Genomic DNA, 21087 nt, shown 5'->3' with positions numbered 1-21087 from the left:
ATTAAGTAAGTTCTGAAAATAATATTTTCATTTAGAAAAATGCAAACTTACTCTGATTGCTCAGTATATGCATGTATGTACATAGTTAAACAGTAATGAAAGAAATAGTCAAACCAAGATTTTATTTATAAGAGTAATATACTCAGAGTAGACATTTATCTATAGCACGTTGAACTGTCCCTTTTTGCAATATATTTACTGAAATTAATACTGTACGATGTTTGAAGCAATATCTTTTTCTTCACAATTGACATAAAATAAGTGGCTGTATTTTAAAATTGATGCAAAGAAAATTCAAAACTGTTGTTCGTTACATGTGGTTGAAAAGAAAATTAATTTTAATTACCCGTGTAAACACGGTGACCAAATTGTGCAAAGAAAGTTGTGATATTCAAAAAAGATTTATATAAAAGTTATTATTTAAGGATTTAAAAGAAGAAATGGAAAGATAGTCGATGATTGTGACATAAGAGAGTGCCTTGTAAGCTTGGAAGTGACATAAACAAATTTTTTTTTGTCTATTACATACAAAGTTAATAAAAGAAAGTTGAGGTGATGATCGAGTGAAAAATACTCATCAATATCAATAAGTGAGGTTTATAAGTGGATTGGCAAACAAGGTACAAAATTGTTGGTAAGTGTAAGTAATAGGAGACCGATTTTACGATCTCAATATATGCATAACATTCGAATTTCACACCCCTTTTTCTTTCATTTTTGAGGTATCATTATTCGATATTTATACATACATAATATATATATATTCACCACATATGCAAAAAATAAAATTGTTGATATTTTAAGAACAATTTATTTCATACACGTGCAAAAATATATTTACAAGAAATTTAGAGAGAAGAATATTATAATTAGTATAGATTCATATCACTATGCATTACAAAATTATGTATTTTATTTGTATATGTATGTACAGGGTATTCCATTTTAATTTTTCCACGTTTTTATCTTGAAATCCTTTGAAATATTTTTCAAAAGACATTTATACGGGAAATACGGGAATATTTCAAATAGTAATTGAGAAATCGTAACGCACCGAATTAATATGAATACTTAATATTATAAGCGAAATGTTTTAGATGAAACTTAGTCTAAAAAGAAATAAATTACTGTTAACATTTCCAGAGTGTAACATATTCCTCTTAGAACCGAGTAAATTGCATTTCAAAATATTTTTGATATAACTAAGATAAGAGTATGGAAAAATTAAAACGAGAATCTATAAAGATCATTCGAGATATTACTGTGAAATATTTATTCCTTTTATATTAGACAATATTCGTCGCCTATTTTTTAATTTCTATAAAATGTCTATTTTTACGATTTTATATACCTATATATGTACTATTTTTATTTTTAGATAACAGATTATTGTGATTAATATAAACGTCTGTACATATCGTTAAGATAAAATATAAGGTACAATTATTATTCTTAAATGTAAAATTGTTTTTATCATGTTTCGTCTCAACTTGTTCTGCTCATCGTGTGAAATGATCTATACTGTGTTTCTTTAATTAAGTTCAGCACAGGTGAGGAGATCCAATAAAGTGCACCGAGAAATTGTAAGAGCGCTGTAACACTCAAACAGATAGTTATGTCTGTAATCAGAAATACATACATGTGTCGTGGGTTATTCATTTGACCGTGCTTTTTTGCCTTGATCGTTTGAACTCTTTTTTTTTTACAAACTAAAATTGTCACATGACTTACTGTGTATGAAACAAAAGATCAGTATACATAAACCCACGATGGTTGATAATCCTCTATGAGCAGAATGCATTGTTTCAACACCGAGAACATCGTACAAAGCTAAATCTTGGCAACTTAACAAGCTACCAATACTAATACCACCTAAAAGTGCACAAATCAGCATCCACGAGTAACTATTCGCGTAAATTATACCTAAAAAGGAAGAAATTATTATTTTATATACAAAGATATTGAAAGAAATGACATACCTATTAAACTCGTACCACAAATCCAAGATGCTGTACCAAAATACAATCTTCTATTCTGACTGGTGGCTTTTAATATTTTATAACTGATCAGATTTGGTAGAAAAGTAGCAAAGCTTGCTGTAATAAATAACGGCATCCAAATGTAAGGATCATCTACGATTCTACTACTGAGTAGAGGAAATAGAATCAAAAAATAGAGAGTAGACGCTTTCATTCCGATCCAGCCAACAATTGCAGCCCACAATCTGAAGTTCTTTAGAGCACAAAGCTGATACTTCCAATTACTGTTTGAGTGACTAACTGGATTAACAAATAAATCTACGTCTTCATCCAGATCTTCGTAAGCATACATGTTACTTCCTTCATTCAATAATCCTCCACCGTGTTGTATTCTTTCATCGGTTTGACCGTATTCTGAATTTTCTATCTCATCTTGATTACTTAATTGCTGTTCGCTTTTAGAAACATCTGAAGAGATTCTTATAGGAAGTTCGGTGTCGTCGGTTGAAAGGAGAAGACTATGAATTGATTTTATAATATCATTAATCTATCCTTAAACAATTGTTTTAAGATATCTGTGAAATGAACCTGTAAGGAGTTTGTTGCTGAGTAGGCAGCCTAAAAGTTAATGTCCCAAGAGTAGCAGGCAGTAGTATAAGGGTCATTAATTGGAGACCAGATTTCAGTCTGGTTTTGTATAACAGTAAATATGTGATGCTTGGAACGAGTACAAGACCAAATGAAGTTGCAATGTTTCTCACTGTTAGCGCTAAAAGAAGCTTCTTCCGAAAATATTTTCGCAGAACGTAATCGCTCAGTAAGACGACAAAACTAGCGCCTATTCCCATTACTGCACCTGCACTGCCACTGGTCAAATATGCACCGACTCCACCTGTTGCAAGGTATGCCGATGCTATGGTTCCAACTGCTAATAAAATCACTCCTATTACTCCTACCAAGCGAGGAATTGATGACATACTCACAATCATTTTTGCCCAAGGATCTGAAATAAAGATTCTTTTTTTATTTTCTTAAGATTAAGTAAAATGGTTTAACTGATACTTAAAATTTCAATGTACCTGATAAATTCCAGAAAGCAGTAAACAGTATTGGTGTCAACATAATTTTCTCACTTAATATATCAGAGTTATTAGTATTGTTTTCATGTATGTAAGCCAGTACTATTCCATACATTGCAAAAATACTTGGAATTGTCATCTAAAAAAGGCAATAACATAATGACAATTTCATGTATGTTTTCAGATTTCATACCTGGACCAAAAATACTCCAGATAGAACAATCCATGAGTAGCCACCGTCAGGTACTGTGGGCCCTAACTCTGGAAATGATGTGACAATTTCGTCGAGATGAAGCCGCCTGGTTAACGACATTTTTTCTTACTTTTAATGTTAAATTACTAATGCGCTTAATTGTATAAGAATAATCTGCTGCACATTGTAGGCGTTTAAACAGCTTGAATCATTATCTAATCTCTATCAAAAAGTCAATGGTCTGATAGCCAATGATAAAGAATGAAACTTTTAAAAATACTTCGCGTGTAAGACTTTTAGTGGCTAAGAAATTCTGAAAGACAATAATTGTTCTATTGTCGGTGAAAATATGTTTTAATGAGCACACGCAGCGATTGGAAAGAAAATTGATAAATGTAGATACAAAATATATAACATTTATTTATCATTAGACGTATTATCAAAATTACATATGCTCTATTTTTAATCACTAATTTAACAAATTTAACTTGTTAATGTTACAGCTAAACACTATGAAAACTATTACTTATTTTTTAATTTTCAAGTAATTATTAATTTTTTTGATTTCAGACTATAAATAATATTAAAAACAAACAAAATTATTTAAATACTAAAAGAATGGAACTTTTTTAACAGTTTAAGAACAGTCGACTATTTAAATGAAACTGATTATAACTCTTCGCGATTATCACCAGTCGCTATTGAAGTGTACCGCACCCTTTTGTTCACAGAATCCAATATAGGCTCGATTTTTTTCTGTAGTTTTGCACGTTGAAGGTATATCAAAGCGCATACAAGGCCTATCAACACTAATGAAAGAAAGAATAGTAAGGCGGTTGCGCTGCGTGAAGCTGATGAGAACAATTTTGGCGTGCAATTTTTTGTCTCGTGAAGTTCATGAGGTGTATCACCTGCAATAATAACGAAGATACTTATATAATTAATATTTCACAGAATAAGTAAAATAGAAGATTAATACCTTTATAACACTTCAAATTGTTTTTATTGCGAACAAATACTTTAGTCTTCTTCATCCATTTAATAAATGGATTGAGTTTACAGGAACAGTCTAACGGATTTCCGGTGAAGTCCACTACTATCTGTTGATTGTGCTTAACGATCGTGTCCATCGCGTGCAAATCACGTTCAAGAATTCTCTTAAATTTATTTCGTTGGAGATCCAAGAATCGAAGATTGCGGAGACATGAAATGTTAAAGTGCAGAGCTGTCAGTGCATTGTCACCTAAATAGAGATCCAAAAGATTTGGTAGATCACAGAAAACGTTGGAATCATGAAACTCTGACATTTCATTTTGCTCCAAATGTAATTTTATTAGTTGTGTTAAATTACTGCAACGAAAAGGTATGTTTAATATCATTTAAAGAATATAAGTTTTGTTGAATTATTAATGTAATACCTATTCACAAAAATATTATGTAACATAGCTGCAAGATTTGGTGGGTCATCCTCAAAAGCATCAGTTAAGTGGAGTTCCAAAAGGGATACAAAATTGGAGAACACTCTGGGATGGTTTTTTGCAGGATCTAAGGATAATTCATTAAAATCTAGAATCAGTCGTTCCACCCGTTGAACGTGGTGATACGCTTTTCCTCGAATTTCACGAATTTTGTTCCTGGACATATCGATTACTCTTAGATCAGGTAAACTATCCAGGGTGCCAAATACGTTCCATGGAAGTTCTTCAAGATAGTTTCCGGTAAAAATTAGCACCTGAAAGTAACGCGAGTTTGTTAAATTCTTTGTAAAACTTAATATTAAATTTATTGATACGTGGCATTTCATTTAGGAAGAAAATGAATTCTTTTAAACAATGAGTTTACTTGTGTTTCATTCGGTAAGTGTGCCAGTGGTTCAGTGTTAAGAAAATTCGAATTAGTGCAGTTAACAACATATTGATGATGGTGCTCGTAACATGTTCTCATACAGTAACAACGATTTTTAAAAAACGGTCCACATTCCAATCTGGCGCTCTCCAACGTTTCCAACGTGTGCCAGTTAGGATCGTCGCAATCATTAGACACGTCGGCGGTAGACGCACATATTAAAAGAAATATTACATAAAATTTCGTCATTGTCAATCTAAAATGGGAAATGATTTTTTTAGTATTAACAATATTGTGTTTTAATCAATTTTTGTGAAACATGAAACTTACATGTATGATCATCTGCCAAGGCAAGACGAGTCTGAAAATATCAGGCTGTAGACATTATATTCTCCTTAATCCTCATTGGAAAATTGTCCTTTCAAGATTCGAAATTATTCGTAGCCTTTTATCAGTTATATTCAATGTTCTTCCATATCTACAAAAAGGATTTAAATATTTTGAATTCAGTGCGAAACGTATTTTAAATTTAGATCAAGACTTCCGATTGGTTGGAACATTTAAATAGTATTAATATGGCGTTTTGTTCGACCAGTGAAATGAACCTTTCACGAGCAAGCGTATAAAGATGAAGTTTTGAATAAACTTAAACAAATTTGTTACAAAAACTTTCAAAATATCATTCAAAAAGATACTATTTATGGCGGTCTTTCTAAAATTTCGTTTGTCGAACGGTTATGTTAGTAATTTTCAAGTCTTGTACTAATTTTGACTGATTTCTAAAAAAGATTTGACCCCTTAAAAACAAAGGCTTTCCAGTCTTTTTATATCTGTAGTCACTGATCATATATTTCACAAATATTACAATTTTATAATTCTTACACTTTTATTGAATTACAGTACAATAATTATTGAGCTGCACCAATTTAAATGTGATATTAACTGGTATGTATGTATATAGTTAATATCAGAATACAGAGTAATCAGCATTGTAATTAGCATTTTAATGTAAACATAATATATTAAAAATTTGTATAAAATTGCATAGCTTTAATAGGTACTAATATATGTATACTTCATTTAAATTTGGTGTTTTATGTTTTCTGTTGAACAATTTCACGCATCTATTAAGTGATCTGTAATTAAAATATTTTGTATGCATATAGACATGAGAATACATAATGTATGTCTGATTTGTTTTACAAAAATTTATTAATATATACTGTTTGTAACACTTTGTGAATATAAATATCTATATATGTATATATGTATACGTATACATACTCAGATTTAACATGTCCAAATATATACTGTTATGGTATTTAAAGATTTTTCATTCAATTTTAAACTTTGACAAAGTAAACAAGCTTCGCATAACTTTTGCAAACAAAATAGTTATTTATACTTATGCACGTTACGTTGATATTGCTACAATACTATATTTTTGTAGTACTGCAGTTTCTCATTTTCCTGAAACAATGTTAGGATAAATATTATGCACATATGATACCACACTATATACAGTACTTTCCCCAAAGGTTTATTCAGCTTTATTTATACAATATAGAAATTTAATGACATGAAAGATCTTAAAATATGATCGGATAAAATCGAAGGTTCATATAAATCTGGTTCGTTTGTACAGTCCACGAACAGAGTAATTATAAATTATTCTTTTTTTTTTATGATAGTTCTTCTTAACAACGTGGTCTCCGCTCGCTAAGTACAGTATGTAAAGGCAGCCTACACCCAATAGTATAAATACAATTGTGTATGTAAATGTTAATAAAGAGTTGACTGTTATAAATTGTCGGCATAAACAGCATATCCTTTTCAATTATTTTTATCGTAATAACGTGTCTGTATATACGCATATATACATACATATATGCGTGTACATACATTCATATGTTCTCTCTATATATTTATTTATATATATAATATTTATAGAAAATTATTCTAACTACATTAATATATACATATAAAGGCAAATGTGACATACCTGAACTTTACTCGTTTCTTATTTTATAAAAATATGTGTATTTATTACGTCTGTTCGTATTTTAATCAATACTATTATTAATATTGTAACAGTACACAACACATCGCTTTAAAAGTATGCACATAGTCACATTATTTACTCTATATTTTCATCATTGTATATTACAGTTGATTGTTGATATATATACTTGTATGGACTGAAATGTAATATTTTTGGAACAGTTTTTGTACAGTATATTAAGTAGTTCATCGAACAATGTATAACATTCAAGGTTTCTGACATTTGCCTTTTATCATTTCGATTGTTCTTTTCATTTAATTTCCAATTTAAATGCAAATCTAATTCTGCATTACACCTTATTGACATTTTTGTCATCAAGTTACGAACAATTTAAAGCAATAAAATTATTTATTTTACTGGCATTATTATATAATTGTTTTTTTACTTTACTTGCATTGAGTCGTGTACAACAGACTCATGACAGCGCTCTATGTACCTTTATCAATACAATATGATGTTTGGCAAGTTTAATAATTTTGGAAGTAACGTCATTCGATTAAGATTCTTTTAATTAATCACACTTCAATACGATCTTAAACACTTAACATCTATGTCACTTACATATCGATTAAATCATGTATAATGTATACATAGATGAAATAACTGAAAGAGATGTGTTAAACTTTTCAATAAACGACGCACCTAATAAACGTACTTCTATATATGCATGGTTTAAAAAATTAAAAATCATCACCTGTATATTTCAAAGGAAAAAGAACAACAAAACATAAGAAAATCAGAATAACATAACTTGATGTTTCGGTTGTATTGGGTAAGCAACCAAAACACCAACACGATGGAAACCCGAGAAGTCATAATGATTAATTAAAATCATCGCGAAGCTCCCAAATACGACAACATTAATTGAATTAGAATATTATAACTGTTCCCTTGAGTTTTAATAGAAAAAGAAATGAAAAATGTATTCTATATGGTACTACATTTTTTGGGAAACATTAAACGTATACTCATGTTTATATCACTGTTCGAAATAATAAATAAAGTCATTTTATTTAAATATAACAAATTTTCAGAGTGTTATTTACTTTTCTTCTATTTGTGTAGTGTTTTGATTTCTTTATGCAATATTACTATATGTACAATCAGTATTTCTATGTTTGGTGATTATCTTAAAGAAAAGCATGAATCGATACGAGTCTCTGAAATATCTAAAAAATTTCGTTGTTTAGTCGAACATGATGCAAAATATTAGCAACCAAGCTTCTTTCAAGATGAACCTTTCATTTATTTTATTGTACTTAAAACTGTAAAAGTGTTTTCTTCTTAGCACCGCGTACATCTGTCAGGATACTTTTAAGTGCGATCACCGTATCAAGAAAATTTGTCTAATCAAACGTTTTTAAACGTGATTCCATGATAGCTTCATTCCTTGTGTTCAGGATCAGGTTTCGTTTTCGGTTCCATCGTCGTGGAACGAGGATGATGAGGATTCGTTTGATTCCTTGGCACTAACAACACATTTCCATCAGCCGATTGCTGAAGACTATATTCGTATGGATGATATTGATTGCCATCAGGATCTCTCAGAGACTAAACATTAAATAATACAGTTATCAATTTACATTCTTCATTTGGAATGAACGAGAATTTTATTATACTGCTGAAGCTATAAAGTCCTACATTTATTTAACTCTAAATAAAAATTTGTACAGATTTTAATTATTCTTATTTACCAAACTTTATATAAGTTAACATTAACGTTTATGCTTTACTAAAGACAGTGAGATTTTAAATATTTTATTATATCCTCAATAGTCGTTCATAGTAGTAAAAGGGTTAAAATAAATGGTGTAATGAATGAGAATAAAGTTATATACTAACTTGAAACACATGACGATAAAGTTGACTAAATTTATCCTTAACACGTTGCCTTTCAATGAGCATGAACTCTCGTTCACGGATGAGTCTCATCTTCCGGTCCCTCATCTCTTTCACTTCATCGGCTAGGCTTATGATTTGATCTAGTTTACGTTTACGACAATTTTGAGCGGCTACTTTATTCTTGCCTCGTCTTCTGATGTCACGTATCAAAGATAATTGAGCTTCACTGAGATCGTATTTGCTAAGACGTTCGTTAAATTCGTCCATAGGAAGATTAATAATATCGTTTACTGGAATGGGCACGTTCAACGCTCTGGCTCTCTTTTCGTCCCTCGTTAAATGTTCCTCGCCCTCGCTTTTGCGTACTAAACAAACAAGGAGAGTAGAGTAAATTATTGGTTCAGTAAGGGATAAATATTTTTTAATTAAATTTGTTGAATTGTATAATGGGATCTATTAAAATTTTATTTATTTTACCCTACACGCCTTTTTTCTCCAAAGTGTTTATCCTACCAAATCTTCCCTATAGCAAGATATACTAATAAAGCTTACCTTTTTTATCACGGGAGACAGGACGCTGAAGAGATCCGGAACTTTCCGCGGGTAAATGATACGTGTGATTATGATGGACGTGTTCTATAGCGGAACGTCCTAAAAATAACAAAACGATTGTTACTCAACATGTGTCCTAAATACTATAAATAATATATGGTGTATCTGGGACAAGCTATACCTTTAAAATCGTAAAGAATTAAAAAAAAAAAAAATGCCCTCCACTTCTGATGCAGATACATTATTCTTTTTCTACTATTTTAAATGTACAGCTTACCCACTCTGTATACCGAATCAAAGGTTTAATAATATACATGCAAAAATGAAGAGATTCTTACCTGATTGATGACGGGTGAAATCTACGCTACAGCTGTATTTCATTTCCGGTTGTGGTCCAGCAGCACCCTCGATTGGCCCTGAATAAGCGTTTCCTGGAGCACCAGCACCAACTGTATGGGAGTCGTAGTCATACTTCATTGGAGTAGTCGGATGTGCTGTGGCTCCCAAAGGTGAACCTATTACAGTAAAACGTGGATATATATGTAAGAAAAGATTGCTTGGATATATGCAAGATTTCTATCCCCTCCACTGGGGGGGGGATCCCCCTAGGCGATATAAATAATAACACAAATATGTTGATTTTATATTTCGAGGTTTTTAAGATCCCATTTGTTACAGTTAATATTATTTGAGGATTTTAAGCATAAAGTATACAAATATCGCACACATATATATTCTTACGTAGTAGCGAAAGGGTTAATAAAAGCAGAAGTAAAGTACTTGGTTATTATTTCATTTAAAATATGCTTACCAGTTCCTTGTTCCTGGAAGTATCGTTTTGCAAACATTTGATGCTTTTTCTGAGCAACCGGAGGCATGGAACGCTCGGTTTGACATCTTGGAGAACCGGCGTTCCTTCCGGAAACGGAGTAGCTACAATCGTATGACATGCGAAATTTGCTAGAAACAGAAAGGAAGAACAACTATTAACATTTAATATCTATAACATAAATAATTTTATTAATCTAGAAACAATCTAGGTCTCAAAGAAAAATTTAGAAAATAAAAATTTGCTTATAATTTTCAGCATTACCAAATCAATTTATCAAATAAAAAAAGATATTATTTCGATAAGTCAATCCTTCAAGATCAAAATAAAAAAGAAGTTGAATTTTTATTCAACACAAATAGTGTTTGAAACAAAAATTCATTGCAAAATAAGGTCTATGCTTATTAAATAAAATCGAAACGAGTAAAATATTTTTATTTGGAAAAGAAGGCGATTAAATTAATATGAAATGATCTCTGCAACAAAAATACCTTCGAGTGCAAAGGGTTAATAAATTGGTGAAATTAGCAAGTAATATTCCTTTGAAGTGATTTGAATGTTTCAAAACAATTGAATCATTAATACCTAGCATAGTCCATAGTGTAATGAGAATCGGCTTGCGTATGACTGGAATTAGATCCAGTTTCCATCCATTCGCCATCTGAAAGGGATGGTACACGCTCGCTGCCCATGCTACTGACAGCACTATCGCTGGATGCATCCATCCTTTCGTCTGTTACACCCGGAAGTGTCGTAACGCCTGTTGCCGATGGAGTCGTACCACCAGCTGGCTGAACTCCTGACAAGGCCGCTGCTCCCGTTGGACCAGAAGCGTTATTGTTACCATTATCTAACATACGCATGGTGTACATGCCTGCAACATATCATTTCAATGATGGATTAGAAAAATGTTCATTAAGGATGATTAAAAATTCATATATCTTAATTCTTAACTCACAACCATTTTAACCCGAGTAGTATATAGTCAAATAAATTTAAAAAGAGGTATAAGGGTCGGAAGGGTTAAATAGAAAAATTAGATCACAGTATTTCATCTAAAGTTAAAGCTATCTATTTTTTAAACAAAAGGGTTCTATGCAATGGAAAATAATAGTCAAAGAAATAGTGTGAAGGACATTTAGAACATTAATATCATTAAATTTTTTATTTTCCTTGACTTAAAGTTAGTCTTTCAAGTTGAAAATGCTGATTTGAATGAAACTTTGTAAGATTGTAGAAAGCATCGAGTTACACAACTATTTCTTCTGCTGAGTGGGTGAAATCATCCCTTCAACTCCGCTCAGACATATGCATAAGAAGAGACAACGTGAGGAAATTTCATTCCAACAGAGTGTAGAATGAAAAAATTAATTTTTAGTATCTTCGATAATCCGCTCGATCGTTTGTGTCTGACTAGACATCGCTATTTCTACTGTGGCGTTTAACGTGGTAAAATCAGAATTTTCCGAGTAAGAAGCATGCCTGGTTAGAAACACAGGATCATCAATAAATTAGTAGCATCGATCATAATTTTCATTTTTATTTTTTTATTTTGATTTATTTCGTATTTGTGTACTGTTTTATATATGAAGAAATAATAGTAAACAGTTCCTTCTATCAATAAAAAATGTACAAAACAATGTTGATGAGAATTTTGAATAGAAAAAAATTTTTATTTACATTGACATGTAAAATGATGTATGTTTTAATTAAATAAAATTTATTATAAAAGCAGTTTTTTTGTTTTTAATCGTAAAGTTTACTTCACAAACGTGACATTTTCAGTAACCGGGTTTACACACGTAATTGTTGTGCTTAAGCTTCACCATTTACGATAGGACTTTCATTCAGAGACTGTAAAAATATGTTTACTCAGGGGAAAACGAAAATATTCTTAAATTCATTGTTTCGATTAAACAATAAAATTATTTATAAAAGTAAAGCATTAATTTAAGTTTGTAATAATGTAATCAGGAATGAAGCTATAGTTGATATTAATTCAACTACATTTAGTATCAGTTATTAGTAATTATATTTAACAGTCATTAGCAGGGCCGGCGCGAGGCAGGTTCAGCGCGTTCGCTGGAACCCGGCCTCGCGTTTTGAAAGGCCCCGCGGTTTACAAAAACTCGCGATTGAAACTAATAAAAAATTATCTTCAGTCATCAATAAGCCAAGACCGATTTACATCTCTGGCTATTCTTTCAATAAAAAGCGAAGTAGCAAACTCAATCAATTTTGATGACACAATCAAAGATTTTGCGGCGAAAAAAGCGAGAAAAATTATGTAATATTCATTTTACAAAAAATATATGTAACATCCTTTCTATTTATAATAAATAATTCCTTATTGTGAAATTTAAGTATAGGATTTGAATGTGTATTCTGGCTCCAAAAAATTTTTGGAACCAGGCCCCGCAAAAGGTCACGCCGGCCCTAGTCATTAGTATTAGTAACACTAGAATTAATACTACTTATTAGTAACATCGCAATTGGAATTAATATAGCTGTTTTAATAACATAGCTTGTTTTCTCAATTTTACTGCAAATATTGAACTAAGAATGTTTGCAAATTCACACATTATTACAAAATGATTAGTTGAAAATAAGACAAATATACGATTTTCATAGTAAACAGAATGAAAACTTGTATAGTGTAAGACACAGGAAGGCTCAAGGTCCACTGGTTGCGTGGATCGACGTACCGTTGATTAACCATGTCTATTAATATCAACTACATTTCAAATCCATCGATTGTTCGCATAAAAATAGTTATGTATTAAGAATTAAAAAAAAAAAAAAAAAAAAAAATACGTTATTTAAAATCCTATTCCATATAATTCCTATAAAATATGTACAGCATAGAGCACAGTGGGCTTTTCTAGAAAAAATAGCTGGAAGGAGGAATTTTAAAAATTCTAATTTTGAAGATATCAATTTAAAAAAATTTAATTACTAAATATTATAAAATTTACTATATAAATAAAAAAGCATTACACAAAAATTCTAATTTTGAAGATATCAATTTATAAAAATTTAATTACTAATTACACATGAACGGTGGTACCATTTCCCCCAGAGAAGTCTACCTTGCTCGGTGTTGTACATAATATTCAAACGAAAAACGTGATTTTCTAAATATATTGTCTATTTCACGCGTCTATTTTAAAAGAACGTGTGTATGAAAAAATAATTATACCCACGATGTAGTCATTCGGATGATTAACATCAGATCGCATTGATCCAAAAGATTAGATAAGATTAATTTAAAAATCTTCCAATTCCACATATCACACTTTTATTGCCACAAAAACAATGCGAGTAATTAAAAATCATTATATTAACAAAAAGCATCGTGACGCCAAAGCTGGCTGGGTGATACACGTCGAAACATTGCTTCGAAAGCGGATTAAGATACACTGGTGCAGTGATAGCAGGTTTCTAAGAATTATTCAGCGCATACAACAGCAACAAAACCGTACATGCCTGGCATCACGTTTCATCCTTATCGAGTAATTTTGAGAAAAGAAATACAATGCTTCACTGCAATATATTCTACTTCTCGGTATAGTGCTGATAGTACATTTCACGGATGAGCAACGGTACGTTTCAATTTATCTTGTTAATTAAATGTTATATAAGTGATAACTCAAAATGAACAGGGTATGAAAAAGAACAAAAAGAAGAAGTCTCGTAAATAAATTACTCTGTCGTCATTATTAATCGCACGCATGTTTCGCAACGTCTATACAATGCTCGCTTAATATTCTTAAATATATACGACAGCGTTTAAAGCGATCGTGATACGCGGCAATAAATAAAAAAAAAAAAGGAAAGAAAAAGAAAAGGAAAAAAAATACGAGCATGTAAGCGAAGAATCGTCGAATTGTCATGACGCAGCAGTTTTCGTTTCAATGATAAGCTACCGGACTTTTGAATTTACTTGATCGAATAACGAACGATTACGTAACATCATCATTCTTATTCGAACAACTCGTAATTCATGTCTCGTGACGGTTCAAACGGGCGATAGTTCGATTCTGGCCCCGATATTAATCCGGACTGCATGTAGGTCGATGGCATATCGGACACGTGACATGGCCCGTACGAATTCCAATGTTAGGTTAACTTTCTTCGCTGCGTTCAGCCGATCGGCGAAATTTCGATCGCCATTCATACAAGTTTCGGCGGAATTTCCGAGTCAGGGTCAATAAACAAAGAGAAGAAGGAGCGATGCAGTGGACGCTCGGTTCTAATCCGAATTTCATTGATAAAACCGCGATAACGAGCGTTAATCTTACTCAAGGAAGAAAAAATTACCTACGTGGTGTATATACGATAACTCCCATAGTCGCCATTTAAGCTCTTGAAGAGCTTCATTCGATAGTTCGATGCACTTGGAAGAAAGTTTCGATCGATCAAAGTAATCTTTGCGAGTTTCTCCTTAGAGTCGCATTTAAGAAACTGGTATTATTTGTCCAGCTTTTCCACGGTATGGTAGTACGCGCGCGTAGGAGTACATGTTCGAGAACATCCGTGGCAAAATATTTTCTTGTTTGTAACCAACTCTTTAGCACCTTTACTTCGCCAGCTGTTCCTTTCTCTCTTTCACAACAATCTTCCCCGGCACACTGAATCTACCTCCCGCTGATGCATATTAATCGAGCTCACACGAGCGATGCAACACACACACACACACACACACACACACGCGTAAGTATATACACGCGCGTGCGATCGTATAGGTTAACTTCACTTTCGAACACAGAAATAATCGTCGAATTTGTCAGGTAACGTGTCAGAGAAGGCGCGTTTGATGGTTCTGCATTTCTGCACTCGGGGACATACCGCGCTCGTCTGATATCGTGTTTGATATTGAAACGCCATTCACCGATAGTTGAATCACCAGCGATCCTATCGCGGCACCAGAAGAAAGAGAAAAAAGTTCGTCAACGAGCGGTGAATTTTAATAACCGGTGTGGATTCGTCGTTGAACAGTCGTTTATCGCAGCAGACGCGAACACTTATCGTATCCGACGATTTCCTTTCTTCGAACATATTACAAGTTTCCTCGGACTCGTACGATTACCGAGACATCGCGAGATACGCAAGATAGGCATTCGATCGCGAACGGAGCGTAAACATAACTACTTAAAGTTGGCGGCGCGTATCTGAAAGAGGCTGACCCGACGCGGGGCGTTACCACTCGCTTCGAGAGGCTGGTGACTAGCGTCACTTTTCACTTTGGTATTGGACAGACAACTAGACGGTGGGAGCGTCGGCGTACAGTTGCGTCGCGTGTCCAACGATTCTTCATACGATCAGCTTGAGTACCCTTGGACAATTTGTTCATCGATTGTAAACTTAGCGTTTTACGTTAATCCGCTAAGTTAATGGGAGAGATTAATGGTCGATGTATCATTTCAAAACGCTACGTCTAATCATGAGAACATTTGCTATGGAATGGAGCATTGGTACCGTTTGAAATTAAAACGAAAACCAACAAAATTAACATCTCATGTTAATCCGGTTAGTTCATTTCTGAAATGAATATTTAATGTTCAACACTGGTTGGAACATTCGCTATGTAATGGAGCACTGGTACTATTTATAGCAAAAATAAAATCATATAGTTAACGTTCAAATTTTTTACAATTGAATAATTAGTAGAAGAAAAAAGGCGAACTTTGAATAGTTTCAGTATTACACTAATAATGTAAGATACTGATTTAAAAGTATATATTTGAAAATTAAATCATCATATCTTTAATAATTACAGGTTTAGTATGTCTGATCACACATGGCTCTTTCTACTGTCGCGGTCAATGTGTTGACGCGTGAAATAGGTATTGATGTATGGTTCTAAACTACTATGTTGATTACCTGCATGTGCTAGGTATTGCTACTACTAAAAGTAAAGAGGAAATAAAAAAATTAACATCTCATGTTAACCCGTTAAGTTAACATGTGGAATATTCAATATGACCTTAAGCTACTATGTCAAGAACAATGCGATGCATCATTGCAATCTACCAATACCATTTAAAGCAAAAAGGAAATCACAGAGATAATGTATCACGTTAACCCGTTAAGTTAACGTGTGGGATAGGTATAAACACATGGCTTAAAATACTATGTCAAGAACAGTTACTACGTAACGTAGCATCGCAATCTGTTAGTGCTATTTGATACAGAAAGGAAATGCCTAAGAAGAATCTGAGAACAGAGATGCTCGTGTACCGTTGAGTCAGAAATATTTAACAAATTCTAGCAAATTTTTCATACGTCACAGTTTCGTTTTTCGATTTGGAATTTCTGTTTAAGAGAACAGTGCGCAAAACTGACCTTGCTTAGAACAAATTCGTTTCAACGCGGTCTGAAAACATCGTTTATCGTTTGCACCGTACAGCTATGACTGGACTTTAGAGTCCTTCCTGATAAATACTCACGCTCTGAAAAAGTTGGAAACTTCCGTGTGATATGCTACGTACCATCGCTTATCCAACAAAATAGAAAGAATATCTTCAAATAATATTTTCTTTCAAACATAATTTAAGAAATCTTTTAATCAAATCACTTTAAACATTTATTAAGTTGCAAACAGGGAGATAAAAAAACTAAAAAAAAAAAAAACAAGAATGAAAATATATTATAATGATAAAAAAAAAAAATAGAATGGGTAATAAATTGTCTGAAATTTAAATATAATTAAATTAAATTAATGAATTTCAATTTCAAATTTACCATTATTCTGATAATTCTAATTCTAATTCTGTTAATGACATGATTCATTAATATTTCATGTTCCACAAAAATACAGAATTAATTGATTAATGTTGTTACTGCAGAGTCGTTTTTGTATTTAAACATGCTATTACAACATGCTTGAGCATAGTCATAGAATAACATGAATAATTAATATTGTCATACTGTTGTTTAGTGAATGTACAGAATGTGCAAATGTAATTACATTGTATAATTACATAATCAGCATTAGGCAATTGTCTCTTTATTTTGAAACATAAATAGAATAAATCATATTTTTTTACCTTCAAGTGTAAGACCTTGAACTTTAAATCATGCATAAATGTAAATACATTTCATTACTAAAACAACTTTGATTAAAATTCTATATATTATATTTGTAATAGAGCTTGAGAACCGACTATATTTAATTATTAATTTTTCAATAACTCGTCAATGACTTTCTTATCGCGATATCCACTTTTGGCTGAAAAGGAATTTAAAAAAATATTTTTAAAAAACTGTCTTAAAAATGATAGAAATTTAGGCATATATCCCTAATAATTATTATTTCCATATCAAAAGATTAATTAAATCAATTTTATAATTGAAACTTTTGGAATCACACGCTAAATCATCAGATCAGTGAATATTACATATGTCGGACGTAACAATTCATGTTCATTGCGCCTACATACAATGTAAGTGTTCCTCTATGGTAATTATGTAATATAAGAGAGTGTAAGGAAACGTAACTACATAAGTATGCAGTCAGCAGTCATTCGTACTTTCACCATGAGTCGTGGGTGTACCATGGCAAACTTATCTCTCGCACATACGTAATTATCCCTTTTGTTTTGCATATCATGCTGTTTTACATGCAGCTTAAAACACACAGCTCACGTATATCCAGCATTATTACAATTTTAAGCGTTTTACATTTAAACGACCAAACGTGTCAAAATGATGGACTTCAGATTTTGTTTACTTTAAGTTACAAAAATTAAAAGATAAAGACTGATTCTATACTGCTAATTTATGTCAACTTATTCATTTATTTTTAATTTTAATTTTAAATGGACACCTAAACTCCTGTACAAAATTTGGATCCTCGAAACAGAATAAATCTTACTTGAAATATTTTTTCAAATGACAAAGAATTTAAAAAATGATTGTATTTAAATATCAAAATAAAGATGTTAAGACAACTTATACAATAGATAATTTTCTGGAAAAATGATTTCATCGGTTTAGCTTTGCTCTAACTGTACGTCATTCACTACTAACCACGTGCGTCATCACAAAATTGTCAAGGATGGACGACAGTCTCAGATTGCCTCATGAAGTAAAGATGCAAGTTATTTTTATTGCGAAATAATAATAAATATAGAATGTTTAAGTCTTTCAAAATGGTGACGTAACAATCATACAAAACACTGATTTTCCTTCTTTCTATTATATCTAATTGCAAGTATGTTCTATCGAGTTGTTAAATATCTTATCGTTAATTAAAAAGATATATAACAATCGCGAAAATAAATCATTCACTTTGAAGCAAAATCATAAGCAACGCCTTCATTTTTGCAATTTTTCTTGATTACATAATAATCTGCCTGATTTACTAAATTTTAATATTTAATTAAGTACAAAGTCTCTAACGATTTATTATACATATAACCGACAGATTAGCAGCTTAGCACATCCGCTGCCACGCACTCGACTTCGCGTGCTCAATCATTAACTCTAAGCGTTCAATTAGCTGATCAGCGATTGATTTCCGATCACGATTGAAAAAGCACATGCTTCTAGAGTGTACTGTGTGTTAAAGATCAAGAAATTTTTATAATCAGTCAAACTTCCATTTAACCCTTGGATGGTGGATCACGAAGATAGCCCTAATTTTAATCTAATTTTTGTTTTTGTTTAATTTTTAAGGTTGCATTTTTTTGCTTAAATAAAGATGTACTTTTGGGTCACTACTGGCCCACACAGAAGTCATATTTCCTCTCTTAAAATTCATCCACGACGAAGTAGAAACGAAGCCTTTCGAATAACTAAAGTCGTGTGACTAAGCATCTCAAATATGGATGCGATATCTTGTTCGCAAACCTCGCCAAGTGATAATAAAGCACACGCGGTCGCACACGCAAGTATTTATAGCGGTGGTTTCCGAGTTGATTTCGCATCAGACGACAATGTTTTTCTTCACAATGCTGTCTTTATAATCGAATGAAAATATTTCGTTTAATTTTTTCTCGAACTGATAATACTTTGATACTTCGATTCCTAATTAATTCTCGAAACTCCGAGCACGATTTCAAGAAAAATAAGAAAAAATTAATACAGCTATCTATATTTATTAAACAAACGGTGAGTGGTGGTTCATTCGTGACTCGGATCAACGAAACATATATAAAAATGTTCCAAATAAAAGCAGACAGTCAAATGTTTAAAAATAAAAATGAAAAGGTTAAAATTAAATTTAAATTCCACGGGTTGAATTAATGACTGATAGAAAGATTTTAAGAAAAACAAAAGCAATTGAAAAGCGTAAGGGGTTTTATAAATGAAAATTTTTAATTGTAATTAAAAATTTCTTAAATGATAGAAAATAAGAAAAAAATATTACACTGACCCATTCACTGACCATCACAGAGCTGTTAAGCCATCAGCACTTAAAAAGTTAATAAAGAATGCACACGTGTTATATTTTTTATTTTTAAAGATTGTCAGACGAAATGTTTGGTAGCTGTTTTGATCACAAAACCGATAATCATTTGCGATTTTATCACGTGCGATATCGTATATCAACGAATGATGGAAAAATTGAATGGTTCGAGTGTCACCAATTTTACATTTATTAATTATATTAATTTACTGCCGGTTTACTGACGGTTTATTTGATTTACTTTGTAACAACAAATTAATGTAATGAGGAATGAGGATAGTGAGTCGAAGTGAGTTAACTATTAGCACCTTAGACGCCTTGAACGTTACTAATTACCCAGACCACAAATTTAATATAACTGTATAATTAAAGAAAATTTGTTATAAGTGGCACTAATATTAATTGCACAGGGTAACAAGTGGAAAGTTTAAATTGGAAAATGAAGATATCTAAGATAAGATATTAGATTTTTAATAATTAACAGGTGATAACAAACTTGTTATTCAAATATAAAATACTTCAACTTCCAAATATTATTTTTCTAAAATTAATTATATGTACGAATAAAGGCAATTGAAAAATAAAACACAACCTCTTCCTCCAAATATAGAGTATTCCAACTTTCAAATATTATTTTTCTAAAATTAATTATATGGTTAATTTCCCTTAAGTACGAATAAAGGCAATTGAAAAATAAAACACAATCTCATCCTCCGACCTTAATAAATTCGTCCCCGAAGAGATTAGGGAACGATGAGACATACCGTTATTCTCGTCTCGGATCATTCTACATATAAACCCACAAAGTTTCATCGAAATCTGTGAGTAAGGGTTGGCGAGAGATGCAGAGAAAGATGACACACCTGCGCAAAACGCATGGAATGTTCGAGAAAACGCCTAATGTTTGTTATGTCGGATACTTGGGATACTGAGCTGAATTGAATAGCATATGCTATTTAGCCGACTACGTCATGTGGATTGTACAATGAAAACAATATTACGAAATTGGAACAACAGCGTTTCGCGATGTTTTATACGAGCATATGTCCTCTAGTCGATAACCGTTAATGATATCAGCGCAACAATGTTGAATCGATGACCTACCACTTCGAATGATACTTATTACTTAAAACAGCAACAGAAAAGAAAAGAAAATAAAATCAGGCAGATAGAGAGAAGTGGCTGAACGTTATCAGCATATTGCAAGATAAACTATACAATGTTTCATCAACTAGTATAGACTCTTTACGAATCATTTAAAATGAATTTTAATTAAAAGACTTAAAATGATTTA

At 31.9% G+C, this 21087-nt stretch overlaps 3 protein-coding genes across 7 annotated transcripts in view; all 3 read right to left on the bottom strand.

Annotated features, from left to right (window-relative positions):
- Window positions 1-1024: 1024 nt before the first annotated feature.
- On the bottom strand, window positions 1025-3581 carry LOC117610328 (uncharacterized). The gene is made up of 6 exons (XM_076690851.1): window positions 3252-3581; window positions 3059-3197; window positions 2568-2982; window positions 1980-2497; window positions 1732-1923; window positions 1025-1619 (listed from the first exon to the last, which is right to left on the bottom strand). The coding sequence occupies exons 1-6, from the start codon at window positions 3369-3371 to the stop codon at window positions 1486-1488; spliced, it is 1518 nt and encodes a 505-aa protein (XP_076546966.1). The 5' UTR covers window positions 3372-3581; the 3' UTR covers window positions 1025-1485.
- Window positions 3582-3694: 113 nt separating this feature from the next.
- Window positions 3695-5593, bottom strand: LOC143305808 (trophoblast glycoprotein-like). The gene is made up of 5 exons (XM_076690856.1): window positions 5427-5593; window positions 5094-5352; window positions 4670-4983; window positions 4231-4601; window positions 3695-4162 (listed from the first exon to the last, which is right to left on the bottom strand). The coding sequence occupies exons 2-5, from the start codon at window positions 5343-5345 to the stop codon at window positions 3921-3923; spliced, it is 1179 nt and encodes a 392-aa protein (XP_076546971.1). The 5' UTR covers window positions 5346-5352; window positions 5427-5593; the 3' UTR covers window positions 3695-3920.
- Window positions 5594-6615: 1022 nt separating this feature from the next.
- cnc (NFE2 like bZIP transcription factor cap-n-collar) overlaps window positions 6616-21087 on the bottom strand; it is an 88186-nt gene continuing 73714 nt past the window's right edge. For all 5 annotated transcript variants that reach the window (XM_034323521.2, XM_034323519.2, XM_034323523.2 and 2 more), the window contains 6 exons: window positions 10967-11255; window positions 10364-10512; window positions 9891-10067; window positions 9553-9651; window positions 9001-9365; window positions 6616-8709 (listed from right to left, as the gene is read on the bottom strand). In XM_034323521.2, the coding sequence (XP_034179412.2) occupies window positions 8542-8709; window positions 9001-9365; window positions 9553-9651; window positions 9891-10067; window positions 10364-10512; window positions 10967-11255 (1247 nt within the window). In that variant the 3' untranslated portion in view covers window positions 6616-8541. The remainder of the gene's footprint in view (window positions 8710-9000; window positions 9366-9552; window positions 9652-9890; window positions 10068-10363; window positions 10513-10966; window positions 11256-21087) is intronic.

Source organism: Osmia lignaria, chromosome 11, assembly GCF_051020975.1.
Source record: "Osmia lignaria lignaria isolate PbOS001 chromosome 11, iyOsmLign1, whole genome shotgun sequence".
NCBI lineage: Eukaryota > Metazoa > Arthropoda > Insecta > Hymenoptera > Megachilidae > Osmia > Osmia lignaria.
This window is presented reverse-complemented; position numbering and strand designations above follow the sequence as displayed.

Coding starts and splice junctions, on each gene's coding strand:
- LOC143305808 (XM_076690856.1), bottom strand. CDS start 5,345: ATGACGAAATTTTATGTAATATTTCTTTTAATATGTGCGTCTACCGCC. Junction 4,984..5,093: donor ACTTACCGAATGAAACACAA/GTAAACTCATTG, acceptor CGTTACTTTCAG/GTGCTAATTTTTACCGGAAA. Junction 4,163..4,230: donor CAATTTGAAGTGTTATAAAG/GTATTAATCTTC, acceptor TTATTATTGCAG/GTGATACACCTCATGAACTT.
- LOC117610328 (XM_076690851.1), bottom strand. CDS start 3,371: ATGTCGTTAACCAGGCGGCTTCATCTCGACGAAATTGTCACATCATTT. Junction 2,498..2,567: donor CAGCAACAAACTCCTTACAG/GTTCATTTCACA, acceptor ATCAATTCATAG/TCTTCTCCTTTCAACCGACG. Junction 1,620..1,731: donor GATCTTTTGTTTCATACACA/GTAAGTCATGTG, acceptor TTCTGATTACAG/ACATAACTATCTGTTTGAGT.